Raw genomic sequence first — 23,497 nt, 5'->3', positions numbered from 1 at the left:
TGGTTTCAGCATAAGGCAATATAAGTGCTATTAAAACAAATATTTTGGTTAATATAGCAGAGAATGACATTTTGCTAAGTAATATGTTTTTGTTTTATTAGCATATGGGATAATTTATAAGCAACTTGAGCTTGTGGAACAGTATTTTAAATGCTCAAGTAGGTGTTTATAAGAACTCAGAAAACATAGGGGACAAGTTATGCTTGAATTTTTGAATGAGTGTAAGTTGTATCCCACTTAGATGTATTGGATAGGTGGGATATAAATTTGATAAATAAATAGAAATAGGCATCACTATTCTGTAAGGTAGCCCTAAGTGCCATAGCATCTAACTGCAAGAGTGGAGGATAGGTGGGCCATAGGCGTGTCTCCCCAGTACTCGTGTGATGCAGTATGGTACAAACCTGCTTTTGTCAGTGAAAATTGGGCCTACGTAGCTGTGAGTTGAGCCTCTCCATCTTCATAGGTATCCAAGGCCTTACCTTGGGCCTCACATCTGCCATGCCCATGTTTATACTGCTTTGTCTCTGAATCCCCCTTCCATAGCCAGAGAGCTTCACTCACCCTCCCTTATCAATTAGTAACTGAGGAAGAGAAACATTCCTTTTTCTGTGTACGTGCATATGTTACCCTGGCCAGGTTTTGTATATTTGATAGGTCCTGCCCCACTTGGGCTAGGCAGAGCAAGAATATAACTGCACTGTACTCTGGTATTTTTTAGGAGAACTTATTTTCTTTGGCTTTTTGCTCTGATATTTCATCTCTGTGCACTGTGAAGATATTGCCATAAGTCTCTGCAGGCCAGACCTTTCATTGCCCCCTCCCCATGTACAGGAGGTTTGAGACTTTGAAACTAACCAGAAGCTGTGTGAGCTGATCATTCTGCTGGCATCCTATTAAAGGTATCTATTGTATCCTATTTCCTGAGTGAATGTGTGAGTCTGTAGTCTATGCACATTTGTCATCTGAAAATACAAAACTCACAAGGTACAATCTAGATCACCGTGTAGGTTATAGAATGCTATAAATTATACACATCACTTGATGCACCAACTTATGTCTGCCATTGACATGGTGTAAGACAGGGGTAGGCAACTCCAGTCCTCGAGAGCCGCAGGCAGGTCAGGTTTTCAGGATATCCACAATGAATACGCATGAACTTGATTTGCATACACTGCCTCCATGGTATGCAAATCTATCTCCTGCATATTTATTGTGGATATCCTGAAAACCTGACCTGCCTGCGGCTCTCAAGGACCGGAGTTGCCTACCCCTGGTGTAAGAGGTCACACCTACACATGGGCATACAAATGCCAACTTACATCAGTATTCTGTAATGGAATCTTGGCACCAAGATGCCATTCTAGAATTGACACTAAGCATGTGGCACTGGGGCATCTAGACTGAGGTGCTGCCACAGTGCTTACTTTTGCACAGTATACAGCCAGGGTTCCTGGGGACAAAGAATGGGATGAACAGGGGTAGGACTAACATTTATTCACTTATTTTATAAAATATGTACACATACACCAATTCCCATCAGCACATACACAAAGTTCATCTGCCTTGGAGCAGATGTAACTAATTGAAACCTTTCCAGTGGGTTATTTTATGTTTTCCTTGACTAGGTGCCCCATGAAACACCAAATTCACTGGTATGTGCTAGAGGGAAATAAAAACATTTGCAGTGTCTAAGTAGATACCTTCATTAAAAACATCTTGGAGATCACAAGGACATGTGACTTTATGGATACCATTTTAATCATTGTTTCTGAGCATTTGTTGCCAAAACAGGGCTAGTTCTTAATCAATTTGACATCTAAAATTTTAGCAACTGTTTTTTTTTTTTCAGTTTAATATTTATTTATTTATTTTTATTTATTTGTTGCATTTGTATCCCACCTCTTTGCAGGCTCAAAGTGCCTTACAATACATCATGAGTAGTGGAAGAATGTTAGTAATAAACATTTAGTATTGCATGTTCTTGGTCAGCATGATAAGAAAAGCAAAGTAGTAGCATACAAGCAGATATTAGGAGACAGTTCTAAAATTAAATAGGCGAGTTGTGCATATTCACTTGGGTTGATCTTTTTGGTATGCTCTTTCAAAGAGATGGGTCTTCAGTAGTGCGCGGAAGTTCGCTATTTCGTATATCGATTTCAAGTTGCTCGGCAGTGCATTCCATAACTGTGTGCTCAAGTAGGTGATGTTTGACGCCTGCATTAATTTGTATTTATTGTATGATATATTCAGTTTTCTCATAAAACCCAGGATAAAAAAAAAATAAACACGAGGCAATTTTATTTATTGTACTGTTTATAGTTCTTTATTTTTTTACTTTGTTTTATGCCATGTCGTATCAACCTTTGCTTATTTTTTATATACACATTAATCTTTTGAAACTCCTATTCTTTTCCCTAACTTAAATTCCACCACCTTCCTCTTAGTTCAAGCTGACAGCTGAGAGATTGCCCCTTTCTGCTCTTAGACTGGATAAGTCAAATGGTCCATATCTACCAACAACTACTACTGTATGTTAGTTGATTGTCCCTACTCTATCCAACTTACTGTTGATGAATTTCTTGCTCTGTTGTCTCTGGTTGATTAAAATAATTAAGGAGGGATTTCATACCAGCCTTAATCCCAGGCTTTACAGCATAGCCAGCTATGCCTACTACATTGCCAGTGGCTGCAACTAAGGCATCATAGCCTACATCAAGGATGGCCTCCAGAGCCCTTTCCTTGGCCAGTTCTATGCAGTTCTGGGTGGCATAGTACACCGAGGTGCCAATGTGATATAAAGTACTGACCCCTGGAATCCATTGGATAATTGTATGGACTTGCTGCTCTTTCTCCTTGTTGCAGTTTACATCCACTTCCTGCCTTCTGAGGCGATGATGCCCCATTTGGAGGACTGTGCAGTGGTGGAGCCAGGACTGGCTGCCCCGGTGAGGGAGGAAGTAGGAGTGTTCTCTCTTCATGACACTAAATAGACCTGTTTCATTGGCTGTGATCCCAGCACAGAAATATCCCATCCTTTGACAGGCACCAGCAGCCTCAGAATAGGATGTGTGAATGCTATGGGTAGAGCCCAGCAGGAGTGATCCATTCACTCGACCCAAATCAGTGCAGTGATAGTTTGGAACTCTAACTGATGATTCCTGGTAAGAGGGTGTCATCTGCTTTATATTAAACAACAGAGCATCATAGTTCTCAAGTTGACCCTTCTGTCTTAGGGCCACAGGGGTAGAGTACTTGATGTTCATTAAATCCAAGATTTGCAAGAACATTTTATTTGTGTCTTCCATTCCCAGGTCTTCATAGAGCTGGAAAATGAGAGGCTCAGCTTCAACATGACATCCCAGACCTCCAAGAATGACAACCAAAGCCAAATTAATGAAGTCCCTTGAGAACAAAAGGTGGTCAGTCATACTCTGAAAGGGCATGAGGAAGTCTTGACAAGAAGAGTTTCCAACAGTTTGCATGAACTTCCCAGCAGAAAATTGTTTGGCAACTGTGTTGAGCAGTGCTCTTGAAGACTGTCTCTTAACTTCAGCCTGGTGAGGGGTAGTAGTTCTATTGAGAGAAGACTGAGGGCTTTCTGAAGCCTTGAGGTGTACTTCTTCAGTAGCTGTTCCATGAGGATCATTGTAGGGCCCTGGGAGGCCACTGAGCTGCTCACTCAGCAGCAGAAGACAAAGACCAATGAAGGGATACATAACAGAGTCTTGTGAGATCCACCAGTACACCCTGAAAAAAGAAAGTTTCAAGATATGGCTTTAGTGTGGATGATCTTGAGGCACATCAAAGAAAGAATGTGTGCAGAAATACAAAGAACCAACCCTCACTTTTTCTAGAAAGCCCCTGTGGTTTATTCACAGATACAATATGCTACATGAGCGCAACTTGAAAACTATTTCGGCTTTTGTTAAAATTGCTTCCTAGTCCTAGTATTTTTGGAAAGAGTAAACAAGCGATTCATGTCTACTTGTTCTACCTCATTCATTATTTTATAGACCTCTATCATATCTCCCCTCAGCTGTCTTTTCTCCAAGCTGAAGAGCCCTAGCCACTTTAGCCTTTCCTCATAAGGAAGTCGTCCCATCCCTTTATCATTTTCGTCACTCTTCTCTATACCTTTTTTAATTCAACTATATATTTTTTGAGCTGTGGTGACCAGAATTGAACACAATATTCAAGGTGCGGTCACACCATTGAGTGATACAAAGGTATTATAACTTCCTCGTTTTTGATTTCCATTCTTTTCCTAATAATACATAACATTCTATTTTGCTTTCTTAGCCACCACTGCACAGCGAGCAGAGGGTTTCAACGTATCATCAACGATGGCGCCTAGATCCCTTTCGTAGTCATAAGTACATAATTATTGCCATACTGGGACAGACCGAAGGTCCCTCAAGCCCAGTATCCTGTTTCCAACAGTGACCAATCCAGGTCACAAGTACCTGAAAAGATCCCAAAACAGTACAATACATTTTATGCTACTTATTCTAGAAATGAGCAGTGGATTTTCCCAAGTCTATTTTAATAATGGTCTATGGACTTTTCTTTTAGGAATCCATCCAAACCTTTTTTAAAACCTGCTAAGCTAACCATTTTTACTACATTTTCTGGCAATGAATTCCAGAGTTTAATTACACGTTAAGTGAAGAAATATTTTCTCCAATTAGTTTTAAATTTACTGCTTTCTAGCTTCATGCCCCCTAGTCCTAGTATTTTTAGAAAGAGTGAACAAGCGATTTATGTCTGCCCATTTCACTCCATTCATTATTTTATAGACCTCTATCATATCTCCCCTCAGCCATCTTTTCTCCAAGCTGCAGAGCCCTAGCTGCTTTAGCCTTTCCTAATAAGGAAGTCGTCCCATCCCTTTTATAATTTTCATTGCTCTTCTCTGTACCTTTTTTAATTCCACTATATCTTTTTTGAGATACAGTGACCAGAACTGAACACGATATTCGAGGTGCAATTGCACCATGGAGTGATACAAAGGCATTATAACATCCTCATTTTTGTTTCCCATTCCTTTCCTAATAATACCTAACATTCTATTTGCTTTTTTAGCCACCATCGCGCAGAAGGTTTCAACATATCATCAACAATGACACCTAGATCCCTTTCCTGGTCGGTGACTCCTAATGTGAAACCTTGCATTACATAACCATAATTCTGGTTCCTCTTTCCCACATGCATCACTTTGCACTTGCTCACATTAAACGTCATCTGCCATTTAGATGCCCAGTCTCCCAATCTCGTAAGGTCCTCTTGTAATTTTTCACAATCCTCTTGCGATTTAACAAACTTGAAATAACTTTGTGTCATCAGCAAATTTAATTACCTCACTAGTTACTCCCATCTCTAGAACATTTATAAATATGTTAAAAAGCAGCGGTCCCAACACAGACCCCTGGGGAACCCCACTATCTACCCTTCTCCATTGACAATACTGATCATTTAACCCTACTCTCACCTACATGACTAAACATTATGTGGTTTACCTTGTGTAGGAGAGCAAGAGATATACAGGAGCACAATTAATAACATGGGTTATTTTACTACTAATTCATGCTATTTTAGCACGGGTCCCATTTTATGTAATGAGACTTTTAGTTACTAATAACTTGGCTTAACAGTAAAATAACACATCTTATCGATAGTCCACATTGAAAACACACAGAACTGCCATTACAAAAATTGCAAGTATGAATTTTACATATAAGATATTAATTTTAAACTATGGTGCTGAGAAAAAAATTGTGAATCCCTAGGATGGTTTATATTATAAAACAATTTATACTCAAAACATTCATCTAAACCCTGATAAATGAGAAAAAGAACACCATCAAATAAATAACTTATTCAAAAAGGATATATTTTCATCACTTATTCAGCACAAAGGCAGCAATAATTATTGTTTTGTGAAAAAGTATGTGACCCCCCTTCATTCAGTAGCTGGTGTGGCATTTCGTTGAGGAGCAATAACTTCCTCTACACATTTCCTGTAACTGTTGACCAATCTCTCACATCTCCCTTGAGGATTTTTTGTCCCATACAGAACCGTCTCAGCTCTGTGACTTTTGAGAGCTTTCTTTCATGAACAGCTCACTTCAGGTCAGGCCATAATATATCAGTAGGGTTTAGGCTGGGATTTTGACTTGGCTGATCCAAAATATGAAGGGATCAATATTCAGTCTGTGGCAATCAGCGTTTTTTTTTAAAGTCGCTTACAGCTGTGGGCTGAACTGAGCCCAGAAATTCAATGCTGGGCCGTTTCCGAAGACCGGCATTGAATTTCCAGGTTACAGCAGCCATCCAGATGCTAACCCCATATTGGCTTCTATTCAGACAGGGAAATATCCAGTGTGCTTGAATATAACTCACCTTGAGCTACTACTGAAAATGGTGTGAGCCAAATCCAAATAAATAAGTACTGGCTCTGCTCATGGACCACCCTGGTGGTCAAAGTCAATATTCAGCAGAACTGCCTGACAGATGACCAGCTCAGTGGGGTTTAAACTGACAGGCGTCTCTCCTACCCAGTTAATCCCTTTTAAATTTAGGCCAAACTTTTCTTCTTCTTCTTCAGCCATTCTGTAGTAGATTTACTTGGGTGTGTAGAGTGATGGTCTTGCTGCAATATTCTCTTTTAGATCAGCTTCAGCTCTTAGACAGATGATCTGATGGCCTGACATTATTCTCTAGACTTTTTTTTTTTTATATATCTTTATTGAGTCAGAGATGTAATGCCAAACAGCAACAAACAACTTATATATACTGCTGATTACAACACTGGTCTTTCATTTGTATAGCACAGCCATGCTGCCTCCCATTCAAAATCAAATATACAGAACCAACATCACCAGTATAACGATTGGTAAAACCACTTCTAACCCCTCCAGTTATCTTTTCTTTCCCCCCTCTATAAGCTCCCCCCACTTCCGTCCATGCAGGTTAAAACCAAGACACCTTCTCCTTTGTAGACTTTTCTAATATAAAACAGAATTCATAGTTCCATCTAGAGAATGACATGGGGTTGGGACCTGCAGTAACCATGGGGTTGGGGACAGAGCCTGTAAGGACGGGGACAAACTTTGTCCCTCCCCCCCCCCCCCCCATGTCATTCTCTACTTTGAAGGCTGTTAAATAATTGGACAGTTATTTATGTTCAAGAGTGATGCAGATGACGATATTTCAATTTTGGGGGGAAATACAGAAAAAGTACTAGACGAAACTGGCAAAACTTGCACGGGGGATCCTATGCATTTCTGTTACCAGTACATCTTGTGAGAAGACATTTTCTATTGCGGGAAGGATTGTGGAAGACAGGAGAGCTAGACTGAATCCTGAGATTGTTGATAACTTCTTATTCATCCACAGATTAAAAAATCATAACAATGCTTCATAGGGCATATTTCTCCCCCATTAGGGCATACAGAATGGGCTGTATTTTGTGCCCCTGGACATTTTAACAGGGTGGATTAGGATTTCTTGGGGTAGTAGAAGTCAGCTGTTGTTGGGGTTGGAAGGGTAGAGGTGTTGGGGGGTTATTATAGTTGCTCAATCTTACTCTTGTTTTCTATTTGTGATTTTTTTAAACAACAGTTGCACAGAATATACTTTAATAAAAAGATTTAAATAAAAAAACATAAGTGTTGGAGGCTTCTGCAGATAAGGATAGAGCCCGCTGGACAGGGCGGGAATGGGGACAGAGCCTGCAGGGATGGGGCAGGGACAAACTTTGACTCCATGTCATTCTCTAGTTCCATCAATGATGTTAAACCGATTGGATCTTGTTGCAGCAAAGCAGCCCTGCACCATGATACCTCCAGCATAATACAGTCACAATGTTCTTCTTTTGGAAGGCAGTGTTTGCATTTTGCCAAGCCAGTTTTTATTGTTGAAAAGTTCAATCTTTGACACTTTTCTGTAGAGAGCATTATTCCAGATTTGTGGATCGTCCCTTTCAGTGCCATAGCGAGGGCGGCTGGCACCCAGGGCGGGTCGCCGCCGCGCACCCCCCCCGGGTGCAGCACGGTGCCCCCCCCCCCCCCCCCCGCCGGATCGCATTGTAGCTTACTTTGGCAGCGAGAGGCGGGCAGGAGGACCGATCTGCCCCCAAGCCTACGTTTCTGGGAGCTGCATTGGCTCCATTGGTTCCTTGCTCTCTCTGCCCCGGAACAGGAAGTAACCTGTTCCGGGGCAGAGGGAGCAAGGACCCAACGGAGACGACACCCCCCCAGCGGCGTGCACCCGGGGCGGACCGCCCCACCGCCCCCCCTTCCTACGCACTGGTCCCTTTGGTGAACCTGAAGCAGACAACAGGTTCTTTTCAGAGAGCCATGGTTCCTTTCTAGTTATCCTCTCATGGGTTTTATTATTTTGTTTTCAAGCAATGTTTGCTTATTTCATACATATGGTTTTCTGTCATTGCCAATGTTGTAAAGTAACTAAGTAAACGTAACTCGTTACTGTACTTAAGTAAAGGTTTTGTTACTTTTACTTGTAAAGAAGTCAAGGAAAGATTTGTTACTTTTGCTGAAGTAATAATTTTACCAATTTTTACTACTTTTACCTAGTTACTTCTGATGCTTGCAGTTAAAACTAAAAAGTAAAAGTGGCAGAGAGACCTAAATGATGATTCCTCAGTAAACCAAATGAAACAGCAAAACCTGGAACAGAATTTTGCAATTGCAAACCTTTTCACTCAAACAGTGGATCATCTCACCTTAAATTTTGGTGTTCAGGGAATACAGCCTATGAGAACAGTTGATGGCTCTCTCATTCTCCCTGTCTCCTCAGCTCGAAACCTTGGGGTCATCTTTGACTCTTCTCTCTCCTTCTCTGCTCATATCCAGCAGATTGCCAAGACCTGTCGTTTCTTTCTTTACAACATCCGTAAAATCCGCCCCTTTCTTTCCGAGCACTCAACCAAAACCCTCATCCACACCCTTGTCACCTCTCGTTTAGATTACTGCAATCTGCTTTTTGCTGGCCTCCCACTTAGTCACCTCTCCCCTCTCCAGTCGGTTCAAAACTCTGCTGCCCGTCTCATCTTCCGCCAGGGTCGCTTTACTCATACTACCCCTCTCCTCAAGACCCTTCACTGGCTCCCTATCCGTTTCCGCATCCTGTTCAAACTTCTTCTACTAACCTATAAATGTACTCACTCTGCTGCTCCCCAGTATCTCTCCACACTCGTCCTTCCCTACACCCCTTCCCGTGCACTCCGCTCCATGGATAAATCCTTCTTATCTGTTCCCATCTCCACTACTGCCAACTCCAGACTTCGTGCCTTCTGTCTCGCTGCACCCTACGCCTGGAATAAACTTCCTGAGCCCCTACGTCTTGCCCCATCCTTGGCCACCTTTAAATCTAGACTGAAAGCCCACCTCTTTAACATTGCTTTTGACTCGTAACCACTTGTAACCACTCGCCTCCACCTACCCTCCTCTCTTCCTTCCCGTTCACATTAATTGATTTGATTTGCTTACTTTATTTATTCTTTGTCTATTAGATTGTAAGCTCTTTGAGCAGGGACTGTCTTTCTTCTATGTTTGTGCAGCGCTGCGTACGCCTTGTAGCGCTATAGAAATGCTAAATAGTAGTAGTAGTAGTAGTAACAGTAAAATTGCCTGTGCTTGTTGAACTGAACAGTGATGACTTTGGTCACTTTGAAGCGGAGATGAAAATAAAGCTGGTTGCAATTCTTGGTGAACAGACATATGTTTCTATCACAACAGACTGCTGGACATCCCATGGAAAATTTGACATTGGCGTGACTGTCCACTGGAATGCTAGTCTGCTTATCTGGTCTTAAGACTGAAGACTTCCCATATATTTGACATTCTTGTATCAGTTCTTGAAGATATTCAAACAGAGTTTGCCATCAGATGAAAAATAGGACAACAGACAATGATTTCAACTTTGTGAAAGTCTTCTCTGTAATTGGACAGCATGACAATGATAACAAAAAGATGCACGTGATGAATTAGCACAACTACTAATGCAGATGATGATAAAGCATTTGTAGAACCCCCTTGGTTTCAGCTCTACCCCGACTCAAAGCAGTAGTGAAATGAGAACTGATCACAGTGGTTGACGGTAGGCAAGTTCCCCCGCGTCAAGTCACACTTCCACCTGAAATCACTTCAGACGTTAAAATTTTTTTTTCTTTTTAAAACCTGCGTTGAAATGTGGAGAAAACCCACAAGTACTCAAACTCTCTTTTCTAATAACATACTTTTATTGCACATCTTTAAAAAAAAGCATTCAAATAAATACTTGTAGAACCAGTTAAAATTTGCAAATATGTTTCAAAATGCTTTCTTTTCTTTTAAGACAAACTTTCTTATAGTCCCATCACCTACTACTACTACTACTACTATTTAGCATTTCTATAGCGCTACAAGGCATACGCAGCGCTGCACAAACATAGACGAAAGACAGTCCCTGCTCAAAGAGCTTACAATCTAATAGACAAAAAATAAATAAAGTAAGCAAATCAAATCAATTAATGTGAACGGGAGGGAAGAGAGGAGGGTAGGTGGAGGCGAGTGGTTACAAGTGGTTACGAGTCAAAAGCAATGTTAAAGAGGTGGGCTTTCAGTCTAGATTTAAAGGTGGCCAAGGATGGGGCAAGACGTAGGGGCTCAGGAAGTTTATTCCAGGCATAGGGTGCAGCGAGACAGAAGGCGCGAAGTCTGGAGTTGGCAGTAGTGGAGAAGGGAACAGATAAGAAGGATTTATCCATGGAGCGGAGTGCACGGGAAGGGGTGTAGGGAAGGACGAGTGTGGAGAGATACTGGAGAGCAGCAGAGTGAATACATTTATAGGTCAGTAGAAGAAGTTTGAACAGGATGCGAAAACGGATAGGGAGCCAGTGAAGGGTCTTGAGGAGAGGGGTAGTATGAGTAAAGCGACCCTGGCGGAAGATGAGATGGGCAGCAGAGTTTTGAACCGACTGGAGAGGGGAGAGGTGACTAAGTGGGAGGCCAGCAAGAAGCAGATTGCAGTAGTCTAAACGAGAGGTGACAAGGGTGTGGATGAGGGTTTTGGTAGAGTGCTCGGAAAGAAAGGGGCGGATTTTACGGATGTTGTAAAGAAAGAAACGACAGGTCTTGGCAATCTGCTGGATATGAGCAGAGAAGGAGAGAGAAGAGTCAAAGATGACCCCAAGGTTTCGAGCTGAGGAGACAGGGAGAATGAGAGAGCCATCAACAGAAATAGAAAACGTATTTAGCGCATTGTTAGCATGCGCACATTCTCAAAATACCACGTGACGTTGTACTGTGTCCCACGATGCTCACAGCTTATTAAAAGGTCCCCTTTCAGAGTAAATCTAGAGAGTGGGTCTAGCGTTTACGTGTAGCGTATGCATATAAGTGATTAGAATACCGGCACATACGTGCATCTGTTTGCATTATGCACCCAAATGCTGAAAACCCGCTTTAGCTCTGTTTTTTAAATACTTGTATTTCTTATAGGGCAGTGGCATAAATACAGGGGGGAGGGCTTTGGGGGCTTGGGCCCCCCTAGTTTGGCTGGCGGGGGTCCCCAACCACCACCAGCTGAAGCCTTTCTCCAGCGCTGTCCTCTGCGCATTGCCTGCCCTGCTTCCCCTCGGTTTTAGTGAAACTGAGCAGAGTGCAGGGGTATGGGTGGACAGACTGGATAGGTCATATGGTCTTTATCTGCCTTCATTGCTCTCTGTTTCTATCACCCAGATTAGGTTTTGTATTTATTAATTATAATCTAGTCATTCTTGCATCTGCATTTTCACTGGGTCTGTGTCTGGGGACTGGGATAGGGTTGAGCAGAATGAGTGTATTTGGTTCATCCTGACAAATGTATTCATTTCTATTTCTGTTTAGGATTTAACCTGTAAACCACTTGAATGCCTGTAAATGTTTTAACAAACTGAGAGTCATAATGTTTTTGGAGACAATCAAACCTCAGCTACTCCCTCTAACAAATGTTGACCTAAAGTGTCAAGTGCTTTTTTTTCTCTTTCCAGGGCAACTTTACTCAGAATATCAACCCACAACAATTTTTCTCAGAGAATATTATCAGATAAGTATTTTTTTTTTTACTGGAATTCCCATTTCCCATTAACCTTTCAGAATAATTTGTTTCTTTGTGGTAAAATTTTTTTTTTTTACAATTTTGTCTTCACAGGAACTCAGGATCCCAGAATCTCCCCACCCTCTCAGATAAGAACTACGTTGTTTAGTCCCAGCAATATTAGATGTCTTCAAAACAAGGAAAATTAAGCACTCTTGACATGCTTTCAAATGTCCTTTAAAAAACAACAACAAAAAAAGTTTTCTTAAAACAAAACAGTGCCCCCTCACCAAAGGTAAGACAAAAAAACTTGTAAAAAAATATATACCCTTTTTACACATTCTTTGCTATAAAGAAGTCAAGGTATATTCCTTTGATCAATACCTGCAGACCCAATTAAAAGGCATCAGCAATATTGTGGCCTGGCCTGATTTGAAGAAACTTTTTGTTAGACTGCACAATCCACTTCTTTATAGTGCTGTTGTTGAACCTTTGTAGCTGTGGTGGATTAAGACTCACAAGTGCACTCATGTGAGTGACAGTCATTTTCATTCACTGTAGGTACAGTATTTTTAGTTTTTACTCAAAAAGTATTATATTAGGCAGTAACTTTTTACTTTCACTTAAGTAAAATTTTTAATGTGTTCTTCATTGTACTTTTACTTAAGTATTAAAACATGCATTTATTTTTACTTTTACTTAAGTACTTTGACCTAGTACTTACAATACTGGTCACTGCTTAGATCAGCTGTTGCCAAATGTTTTATTTATATATTTATTTAAATAAATAGATAAACTTCAAGCCCATTGATTTTTTTCCTCATGACATAGGTGGAAATCTCTGCTCCTTCTCCCTCATGGACATTTGCAAAGCCACAACCTGGCTGTCAGTTAATATCTTCATGACAATTAGTGCCTCAATCAACAGTCCTGCTCAGATGCTGGTTTTGGTTGTGTACCATATAACAGAACATACTGTAAGGCTAATGTTCTTGTCCTCATGTTTTGCTGCCTGATATTACATGTTCAGTTTTGCTGCCTAATAAAAGTTATATTGGTTATACCATCTGGTGTGTTGTGTCGTCCATCTTATGCTGGGTCTACTACTACTATTTAGCATTTCTATAGCGTTACAAGGCATACGCAGCGCTGCACAAACATAGAAGAAAGACAGTCCCTGCTCAAAGAGCTTACAATCTAATAGACAAAAAATAAAGTAAGCAAATCAAATCAATTAATGTGTACAGGAAGGAGGAGAGAAGGGTAGGTGGAGGTGAGTGGTTACATGTGGTTACCCACTCAATTATGAAAGCTCACCTTATACAACTATCCTAATCACTCCCTTCCTTCTTCCCTCTTCCCTTCCTTGATCGTTACACATTACTAATTGTATCTGATATCTTGCTACGATAATGTCAACAAATCTTTCTAAGCCACATTGAGCCTGCAAATAGGTGGGGGAATGTGGGATACAAATGCAATAAAATAAATAAATAATCTTGCCCGTGGGCTCATCCTCAACTTCCGACTTAAATAGAATAGCTTCTACCATTTCCCTGACAAGAGAGCTGTCAAGACAGCTCCTCAAGAGAAAATTTCCTCCTTTCTTGTGGTGGAGAGGGTATACCACAAAAAAAGACTAAGAGGTCTCTTCTTCAAGAGGTACTCTTGTTCTTCCTGACCCCCAGGAGCGCTCCAACTCAGACTCGGCAATATTTCATAATCTTACCTAGTACAATTCAACCTACCACAGCAGACGGGTGTAAAAGTTTCTACTGAGGCTATCCCTACTCTTGCACCCTCAACTCAGGTGCCACTTATATGTGGCTGTCTTATGCAACTTGTCCATGGAGGCAACTAGGTTGCTAACCTATAACAGATGTTCTACATGGACAGCAGGTTAAGCCAGCCACATAGTCCCTTCTGCCTCCCCTATGGTTGAATTATCAACTTCTTCTTCAGCAATGTGACTGACTGGCTTTTAAGGGGATTGGGAGGGGGGGCATTAAGCCACTAGGAGAGGACATCTGCACATGTCCAGAAGGTCTTCTAGGCCTTTCTGGGCTTTTGTAGAGCACATACAACAGGCAGCATGAGGTGGTGATGTTACCCCTTATCCTGTTGTTCACAAAGAACACCAGAGCAGCATAGCCTTATTTAAATATTTATTGACTGGACTATTATGCTTTGGGTAATATGAATTCCTCTATTTTTAAAGTTTGCACAGTAGAGCATTTTCCAGTATTGCACTGCCTATAGTTTGGCTTTCTTTGAGTTTCAATTTCATTTTTTTATGTCTTCACATTTCTATTTCTAATATGTGGTGCCTTAATTGTTATTAGGCGAGGGTCTGGCTGTATGTTATGTGTGTGTGAATGATTCTGTTAGCTTGCATTTCTTGTGTTGGGATCAAATAGCAGTCCAGCTTGTTCTACTTTCTCAATAGCAGGTGTACTGGTGTGGGGCACAGTATAATATTTGCAGTACATTTTTTCATATGTAAAGTTGTTGCAGTTTGATGCTGTTGTGTTATGGTAAGTTTGCTATATAGGTTCAGAGTGTCTTTTTTTTTCAGTGTTTTGTGTTATTTCACAAAGTATCTGGCAAAGGAAGGAGACTGTGTAGCTGTTGCTGAGATGATACCCCAAATTTTATAACACTATGCATAATTCATAGAAATGTCTCTAGCTCGCCTAGGTCCCTCCCCTAGCCATACCCCTTTTGGGGTACACATGAGAGAATTGGGTAACAAAATTTGAGTACCGCTTATAAAATCTGGAGGATAATGTACAGAAATGTCATTTTGGCTCGACTCCCTACCCCATACTTAGCTTGATCCCTATTGCTACACCAAATATTTTTTTTCTATGAGCCAACGAGAGAGGGTTGCAGATTTTTAAATATTCATCTGGAGTTCTTTGCAACTTTGTGGATAATATTCCAGTTTTCTCTTAGTGAAGGGATTCCCAAATCCAGCCAGTCAGGTTTTCAGGATATCCACAATGAATATGCATGAGAAAGATTTGTATACCAGGGAGGCAGTGTATGTAAATCAACCTCTTGAATATTCATTGTGTATATCCTGAAAACTTGACTGGCTGGATTTCCCCAGGACAGGTTTGGGAGTGACTGTTTTAGTGGGATCTTAATGGGATGACCACTGCTAGATAGAGTTGCTGTAGTCTTCAACTTTTTCATTCATAGACTCTCTGTATGACTGTGGCTGAATGAAGCCCCAAATATTTAGAAATGGTCTTATAACTCTGTCCAGACAGATGAGTAGTCGTTATTCTTTTCTGTAGGTCCTCTAAAATGTACACAGTAACATAGTAAATGACAGCAGATAAAGACCTTAATGGTCCATCCAGTCTGCCCAACAGTCACACTCAAGTCATGATTAAATCAACATGTGATATACAATACTTGATCATTGTCTCTCTTTGGCATTTCTTTTCATTTTGACAAGATGAGTTCCCCCCATAGGCGTAGTTTGACTGTTTCATTTGGGGGGGGGGGGGGCAAAGGAAGGGGCGGGGCATATTAGCATATTCATTTGCATATATGTATATGCAAATTATGCTAATATGGAGGAAGGAAGGGAGCAAGAGCTGGCTTTTTTGGGAATAACCAGTGTTCGTTTGCCGATGGATAGCCACTGAATCGGAGAGGCAGCGGGTTTGGCGGCAGGCAGTGGTGTGCTGGTAAATGTTTAACAACAGGCTCTCCCCCCGGTCCCCCTCTGCGCCCCCCCCAAATTGCAGAGTTGGCTATAGCCGGGGGGGGGGGTATAAATAAGTAAATATAAACTTTTAATGTTGAGCACCTGATTCTCAAAGTGAACATATTCCAAACACTATAATGAAAACAAAATGATTTTTTTCTACCTTTGTTGTCTGGTGACTGTTTTTCTGATCATGCTGGTCCAGTATCTGATTCTGCTGCTATCTGTCCTCTTAACTCCGTTTCCAGGGCTTCCTTTCCATTTATTTCTTTCCTTTCCTCCTTCTTCATTTCTGGTCCTCAGCTTCTGCCTATTTTCTTCATCCATGTGCAGTTTTTCTCCTCTCTTCCTTTTCCCTCATCTCATCTCCTTCCTCACTCTTTCCTCCCCTCCAGCCATATCCAGCATTTCTTTTCTCTCCCCTGCCCTCCATCCACCCAGTCCAGCAGTGACCCTCCTCTCCCCTGCCCCCATGCCGTTGCCCTCCTTTCCCCTGCCCTCCATCCACCCAGTCCAGCAGTGACCCTCCTCTCCCCTGTCCCCATGCCCAGTGGCCCTCCTTTCCCCTGCCCTCCATCCACCCAGTCCAGCAGTGACCCTCATCTCCCCTGCCCCCATGCCCAGTTGCCCTCCTTTCCCCTGCCCTCCATCCACCCAGTCCAGCAGTGACCCTCCTCTCCCCTGTCCCCATGCCCAGTGGCCCTCCTTTCCCCTGCCCTCCATCCACCCAGTCCAGCAGTGACCTTCCTCTCCCCTGCCCTCTCTTCATCCCGCCCTCCCCCCGTTCCTTCTCCTCCCCCCCCCCCCCGCAGCGAGCCAGTTCTCCTCCCTCCCTCCGGATCCGTCCCTCACCAACTTGATCTTCGAATTTTTCGCCTGCCCGCTAGCGCTGACTCTCTCCTGCTGGTTCGTGCTTCAAAATGGCCGCCAAGTCTCGCGAGGCCGCCTCTGGAAGTCTCGGCAGCCATTTTTAAAGCGTGAACCAGCAGGGGAGAGAGCGCTAGCGGGCAGGCAAAGGATTTGAAGATCAGGTCGGTGAGGGACGGATCCGGAGGGAGAGAGGAGAGCCGGCTCACGGGGGAGCCAGGGGGGGGGAGGAGAAGGAACGGGGAGAGGGCAGGGCGCAGGGTTGCCAGGTGGAAAATTTTTTTCCCACCCAAACCAGCCTAAATCCAGCCCAAAACCCGCCCAAATTCAAACCCCGCCCCTGACACCCCCACCCGCGCGTCATCAACCCCGCCCCCGCCATCATCGGGCCCGCCTCCCCGTCATCGGCCCGCCCAAAACGTCATTAACCCCGCCCCCCCCCCGCAGCCGAAAAACCGCCCAAAAGACCAAAAAGCAGCCCAAAAAACCGCAACCCGCCGCGGGCAAAACTTTCCCGCGGCGGGTCGCAGAAAACCACCCAATTGGGCGGTAAAACCGCCCACCTGGCAATACTGGCGGGGCGAAGGGCGAGCTGCCTGGTGCCGGCCCTGCGTTTGGGGGGGCATTGCCCCCCCTCACCCCCCCCCCCCCCAGTGTATGCCCATGGTTCCCCCTAACTTTTTTGGACTTTCATGTAGGACACAATAGTCAAACAGGGCTGTACAGATTTGCTACAGGGTGGTTCAGTTGTTACCCGATTATTTAACCATCAGATTGTAATCAGCCAATTGATTGTGCTAAGAAAATTAGATGTTCACATACTTAAGGGTTGATATTAAAAATGTTTTAACTGGCCAGAAATGTTTTCTGGCTGGTCAAATCACTTGTTCGGGGCCAACCAGTCATTTTCAGTGGCACTTTTAACTGGTGTGTCGCTGAAAATGGCCAGTTAGCACCTAAAGCAAAACCGGCTATGTTGGGGGGCAGAGTCAGCACTTGGATGACCGCTGCTGGCATCATTGGCCAGAAATTCAATGCCAGGCCATGTCTGGGCTTCAGTATTGAATTTCTGTTTCCGGAGCTGGCTAAATATAGCCAGTTAAGGGGGGGTCTTTTACTAAGCCGCGGTAGCGTTTTTAGCTTGCGGCAGAAATCAGCTAGCGGTAAATGCCGAGATGTCCATAGAAATATAATGGGCGCCTCAGCTTTTACCACCAGCTGATTTCTACAGTGAGCTAAAAATGCTAGTGCAGCTTAGTAAAAGACCCCCTAAGTGCGAAATTCAGCAGTTAACCAGCCAAGATAACCACACAAAAAGGACCACATAAAAGTCAGTCCTATGTTTATGCACTGCCCCAGAGCTGGTTAAGGGCTCCTTTTACAAAGCAGTGGTACTACTACTACTACTATAAATCATTTCTATAGCGCTACCAGTCGTACGCAGCACTTTACAATTTAACAAGAAGAAAGACTGTAAGCTCTTTTGAGCAGGGACTATCTAAATCAGGACAGACAGGATAAATAAGGGATAAGGGTAGGACAGATAGGACATAAGGGAAAGGGATTATTAAAGAGAGGAAGACATAAGGTTACGAGCAGGTGACAAGTTAGGAATTAAAAGCAGCATCAAACAGGTAGGCCTTTAGCCCGGATTTGAAGGCAGCCAGGGATGGAGCTTGACGTAATGGCTCAGGGAGTCTATTCCAGGCATAAGGTGTGGCAAGATAAAAGGAACGGAGTCTGGAGTTAGCGATGGAGGAGAAGGGTACAATTAGGAGAGATTTGCCTAGTGAACGGAGTTCCTGGGAAGGAGTGTAGGGAGAGAGGAGGATGGAGAGGTAGTGAGGAGCAGCAGAGTGAATGCACTTATCTCTCTATATAAAAGGCAACCCCAACGTTCTAATGAAGCCGCCACGGAATTTGAGGCGCTTGAGATATCCGGTGTGCCCGAGTGTCTGCACCGCCCTCGCATCAAAACATGATGACGTTGAGGGCGGAGCAATGACACTTGAGGGCTGAAACGGAAACGGCACAGGCACGGAAGCGCAGCAAAAAAAAAAAAAAAAAAACCTCCCCACACAGAGCGAACCACGAACAACGTCCGACGGTCACACGGAGGCAGGCAAGCAGCTCGGAGGGAGGGGGCCCCTACCATTATAGAACCTTGCTAGCGCCCGTTTCATTGCGCTGAGAAACGGGCCTTTTTTCCTAGTAGATTAATAAGAGGAGCTTGAACTGTATACGGAAACGGATAGGGAGCCAGTGAAGTGACTTCAGAAGAGAGGTGATATAGGCATAGCGACTTTGGTGAAATATTAATCGTACCCATATTAATAAATATTAATGGTACCCATACTGCCGCTTTACCACGTCATTTTGGTACTACCGCCCAGTGCATGCCATTTCTGGCACTTAAAAATATATCTTATTTTTTAGCACTGGGGGCTTACCCAGCGGTAATTGGGCAGCCCCATACACTGCCCTGTTACCGCTGCGTTAGCATGGGAGCCCCTACTGCCTCCAAAATAGGTGGCAGTAAGGGCTCACTTACCACTTGGCCATTTCCTTTTTGTTTTTTCTTAAAGCCTTTTACCCACTACAGTAAAAGGGGGGCCTTAGCCCATGACAAATCCACGTACTAACACTACTGCAGGGCCCCTTTTACTGCAGCTTTGTAAAAGGCTGTAATAAAAGTGAATTTTAAAGATTGTTTTTCAATTCTGTCTTGACTGACCAGTGCACTTGGGGTCTGTATTGTTGATTATAAGTAATTCTGTTTAAAAATGATTAACTTTGATTGTGTGAAAATAAGTTGGAATGCAGAAGACACAACTCTAATTAATTTGGTATGTGACAAGGAGGCTGGTGCTTGTTTTCAGAATTCAGCCTGGCCACCTGGACTTGGAAAACATGTGACCACGTTCCCACAGTATGACTTGTTTACATAAACAGAGAAGCATTCTGTAATTTTCCTTAGCTCTGAAGATGAGTTCTAAGCTTAATAAAAAGGGGGGGCTTGTTACAGCAGAGTTTTGAGGCTCATCTGTGGGTAGACATATCGCGCAGAGGACTTGTTCCTGGTCATAAGGCGACTTCAGGCTTTCGCTGCAACGGGCCTCCCAGCTGAGATAAGGGCCTGAAATTCTTGACCAGTGATAATGTATGTATAATATGTATATATATGTCTTATAGCTTTCTTTTAGTTAGAAGATTTAATCATTGTATATATATATCTTAATCACTGTAGATTTTAGCACCTCTAATAAAGGTCTCATGTAAGCTCCTTTGAGCAGGGACCGTCCTTTGTTAATTTGTACAGCGCTGCGTAACTCTAGTAGTGCTCTAGAAATGTTAAGTAGTAGTAGTAGTATTTACCTAATACGAATCCAAAAGAATCCATAGTAATTATGGAGTAGTCTGTGTTAGTGAGACAGGCAGTAAATCCATAGCAGTACAAAGGCACCCTAAGTGCTGAATATCACACTGAAGGGCCCTTTTACAAAGACAAATAGGTGCCTATGCGTATCCAATGCATGTGAAATTGGCTAACGCGTTCCCCTGGCAGTAATTCCATTTTTGGCACGTGCCCAAAACACGTGGTAGAAAATATTTTCTATGGCAGGGCCCTTAACCGGCAGTTGGTGCACGCTTACTGCCCAATTAGCATGTGAGACCATACAGCTAAGTCAATGGGTGGTGTTAAGGTCTCAAGCTGAAAATGGGACGAATGCCGATTTTCATTTTGCTACATGTCCATTTTCTGGCACATTAAAAACAAACATTTTTTCCCAGGCACCTTCAGGAAATGGACCAGCATGCATCCAAAACACACACCTACACCAGTGCAGGCCACTTTTGAGCACACCTTAGTAAAATGGCCCCTTAACTGGTTTTGGAAAGCAGAAATTCAATGTTGAAGCCCAGACATGGCCTGGCATTGAATTTCTGAGCGTAAAGCCAAGAGCGGTCAGCAAAAGGCTGAGTGCCACCAGCTGAATATTGACCCCATATTGATCCGTTTCTGTTGATCAAAATATATCCATTTCATTGGAGTTAGTGGATTATTTTACTCTCTCACCAAGATTTAGATTAGGATTTAATTATGTGTGAATATGTGTTGTACTAAAATACAAAGCATCATAGGGGGTTAATAAACTTTATCAGCACTGTAAATTATATCCATAAAAAGCGATACAGATATCCCCTCGCTGAAAATTGCCTCTAGGTTTAAAAATAGGCCTTTTCAATGTTAAATATAACTAACATAAGGATTTTTGGTCTTGTTTTGTTTGTAAGTCGTCATCTTAGAAACTTTTGAGGAATGCATCATTTATGCTTCAACTTGTTCACCATTAGGCCCGGGGGTGAGGAGGAAATAACCCAGCTCAGCCTATATGATCCTCTTTTAATACCCATGGCATCTGCAAAGCCTTCTAGTGATATTACATAGTACAGGGTTTAAAAGTATGAGTCATCAAAATCCTGGATAAACATTTGTGGAATTGTTAAAGACTGTTTTTCATAATTTTATGTAAACACAAAAGATACACCTGATAAAGTTACCTGACGTGACCCTTCCTCCTTACCAAGGAACAATGTTTTCAGTCACCTGGTCAGTTGCTTTGTTTGCTTTTAACCAGTGCGTTTTTTTCTAGCAAAAAAGGTGCCAGTACTCAAATGCCAGGCCACCCTGAGGGACCCATCCTACAATAGCCAGGGCCCTTGCAACTAGTCACAGAATCTGACAAGGCAGAATTGGTGTGTAGAGCCTGACCTCGTTCATTAAAACTTGGGGACCAGGGGTCAATTTTAGCAGTCAATAGAAAAGGTGCCGGTACTCAGTACCTCCAAGTACCCCCTCAAAAAAAGCCCTGCTTTTAACTCGTATGTAAATGCTACATTTCATGAATAGCAAGCTCCAAATCTTGTTAGGGGTTTTACCTTCTGGAAGCTACCTCCAACTGTCAGCTCCTTCCCCAAATTATGCATAAAGTTAAGCACCTCCCTACTCAAAGCCCTGCACATAACTGTTAACAACCTATACTCACTCCATGGCCCCAAAGAGCAGTTTTAGAATCATTACCTTGAAGGGATTTTAGTATTATTATAATTATCATAATTTCAGAGTTATTCACCAGCAAGATAATAGAGTGAGCATGGTGGGTATTCCCACTTCCAGTCCTCAAGGGCCGCAAACAGGTCAGGTTTTCAGAATATCCCTAATGAATAAGCATGAATGGGATTGGTATGCCTATTACCTCCATTGTATGCAAATGTATCTCATGCATATTCATTGTATTAACATCAACTGAGTAAATCCTGTCTCCTAGTTACATGCTTTATATCACTAAATAGTAACTCTTCACTGTTACTCTTTGCAAAATTCACTTTATTAATCAATTCTCTAAACATATAAAACTTTTTCTCACAATCTAATCAAGCACTCCTCTCATTCACACCTAAAATCAAACAAACGTTTTTGAAAAATAATACAATCCCTCTAGCCCCCAGAGTTTTTACAACTCTATCTTGATGACATAAACTTGTAGGAGCTTAGACAAGTCCCTAAAGTTTTTCAAATTATTTTGTCCATATAGAAGATTGTTATCCATGATTCCTCTTTTAATGTTCTTTACCAACAATTCTCATGCTCTATATTCACACAGCTTCTCATCACAAACTCCAGCAGCTGAGAGTGTATTATGTCATCCATGGGCAGAACTCGCCAGAAATTGTTTCTAACAGAGCAGATCAGTGGAAAATCAAAATGAATGTATTAATAAAACATTAAAAAGCCTGACACAGGCTGTGTTTCGCCCAATAGGGCTGCGTCAGGGGCTACTCAAAGATCCTTATTGCCAATATTGGAAACTGTATAACCCAGTTGTCATAAATGTATAGGAGACAATGATAATATCCTTTTAAATGCTAGGCAAAAAACAGCTGATGGCCCCACATGCAGGAGCAGACATCAATGATTGCAGTACCTCTCCACTCTCATCTTTCCCTACATTCCTCCCCGGGAACTCCGTTCACTGGGTAAATCTCTCATCTGCACCCTTCTCCTCCACCGCTAACTCCAGACTGTGTTCCTTTTATGTTGCTGCACCATATGCCTGGAATAGACTTCCTGAGCCAGTACGTCAAGCTCCATCTCTGGCCGTCTTCAAATCTAAGCTAAAAGCCCACCTTTTTGATGCTGCTTTTTAACACCTAACCCTTATTCACTTGTTCAGAACCCTTATTTTATCATCCTCACTTTAATATTCCCTTATCTCGTATTTGTCCTGTTTGTCCTAATTAGATTGTAAGCTCTGTCGAGCAGGGACTGTCTCTTCATGTTCAAGTGTACAGCGCTGCGTACGCCTAGTAGCACTTTAGAAATGATAAGTAGCAGTAGTTCTTGGGCTACTAAAAGGCGGAGACCTTGCTAACTATAGAATATATGCAGGTCAAAAAACCTTAAACTTTAGGCTACGTGTACTAGTAAAATAAATTCTGGCTCCTGCATCTCTTACAAGCAATGTTTTAACAATATAGGACCTGCACAGAGCTAAGAATGAGAGCTATTAAACACCAGCTTACCTGTCATAGGAGAAAGGCAGCAATGTGGCTATCTGTAAGGCAGCGAAATGTCTGCAGCTTGGGTGCTCAGTGTCACCAATGTCCCTGCTGACCTTTGGACCATTCCACTCTGTTTGTCTAAACTCCATTGCCAACTCATGTCATACAGGGTCCCAAGCCCTTGTGGGCAATTACCTCTGGCTTCAGGCACACGTGCCAAATGTTTGTTAAGTGGATCAGAAATTAGTTTAATAAGTCTTTTTT

At 42.5% G+C, this 23,497-nt stretch overlaps 1 protein-coding gene across 1 annotated transcript; it reads right to left on the bottom strand.

The window, feature by feature from the left end:
• Positions 1-2,383: 2,383 nt before the first annotated feature.
• On the bottom strand, positions 2,384-23,335 carry APOF (apolipoprotein F). Its single transcript, XM_030195240.1, has 2 exons — positions 23,255-23,335; positions 2,384-3,750 (listed from the first exon to the last, which is right to left on the bottom strand). Exon 2 carries the CDS (start codon positions 3,717-3,719, stop codon positions 2,565-2,567), a length of 1,155 nt encoding a protein of 384 aa, XP_030051100.1. The 5' UTR covers positions 3,720-3,750; positions 23,255-23,335; the 3' UTR covers positions 2,384-2,564.
• Positions 23,336-23,497: the final 162 nt, after the last annotated feature.

The sequence above is a fragment of the Microcaecilia unicolor genome, chromosome 3, assembly GCF_901765095.1.
Source record: "Microcaecilia unicolor chromosome 3, aMicUni1.1, whole genome shotgun sequence".
Taxonomy (NCBI): Eukaryota; Metazoa; Chordata; class Amphibia; order Gymnophiona; family Siphonopidae; genus Microcaecilia; species Microcaecilia unicolor.
The sequence above is the reverse complement of the archived record's forward strand: the minus strand, read 5'-3'. Positions and strand labels throughout refer to the sequence as shown.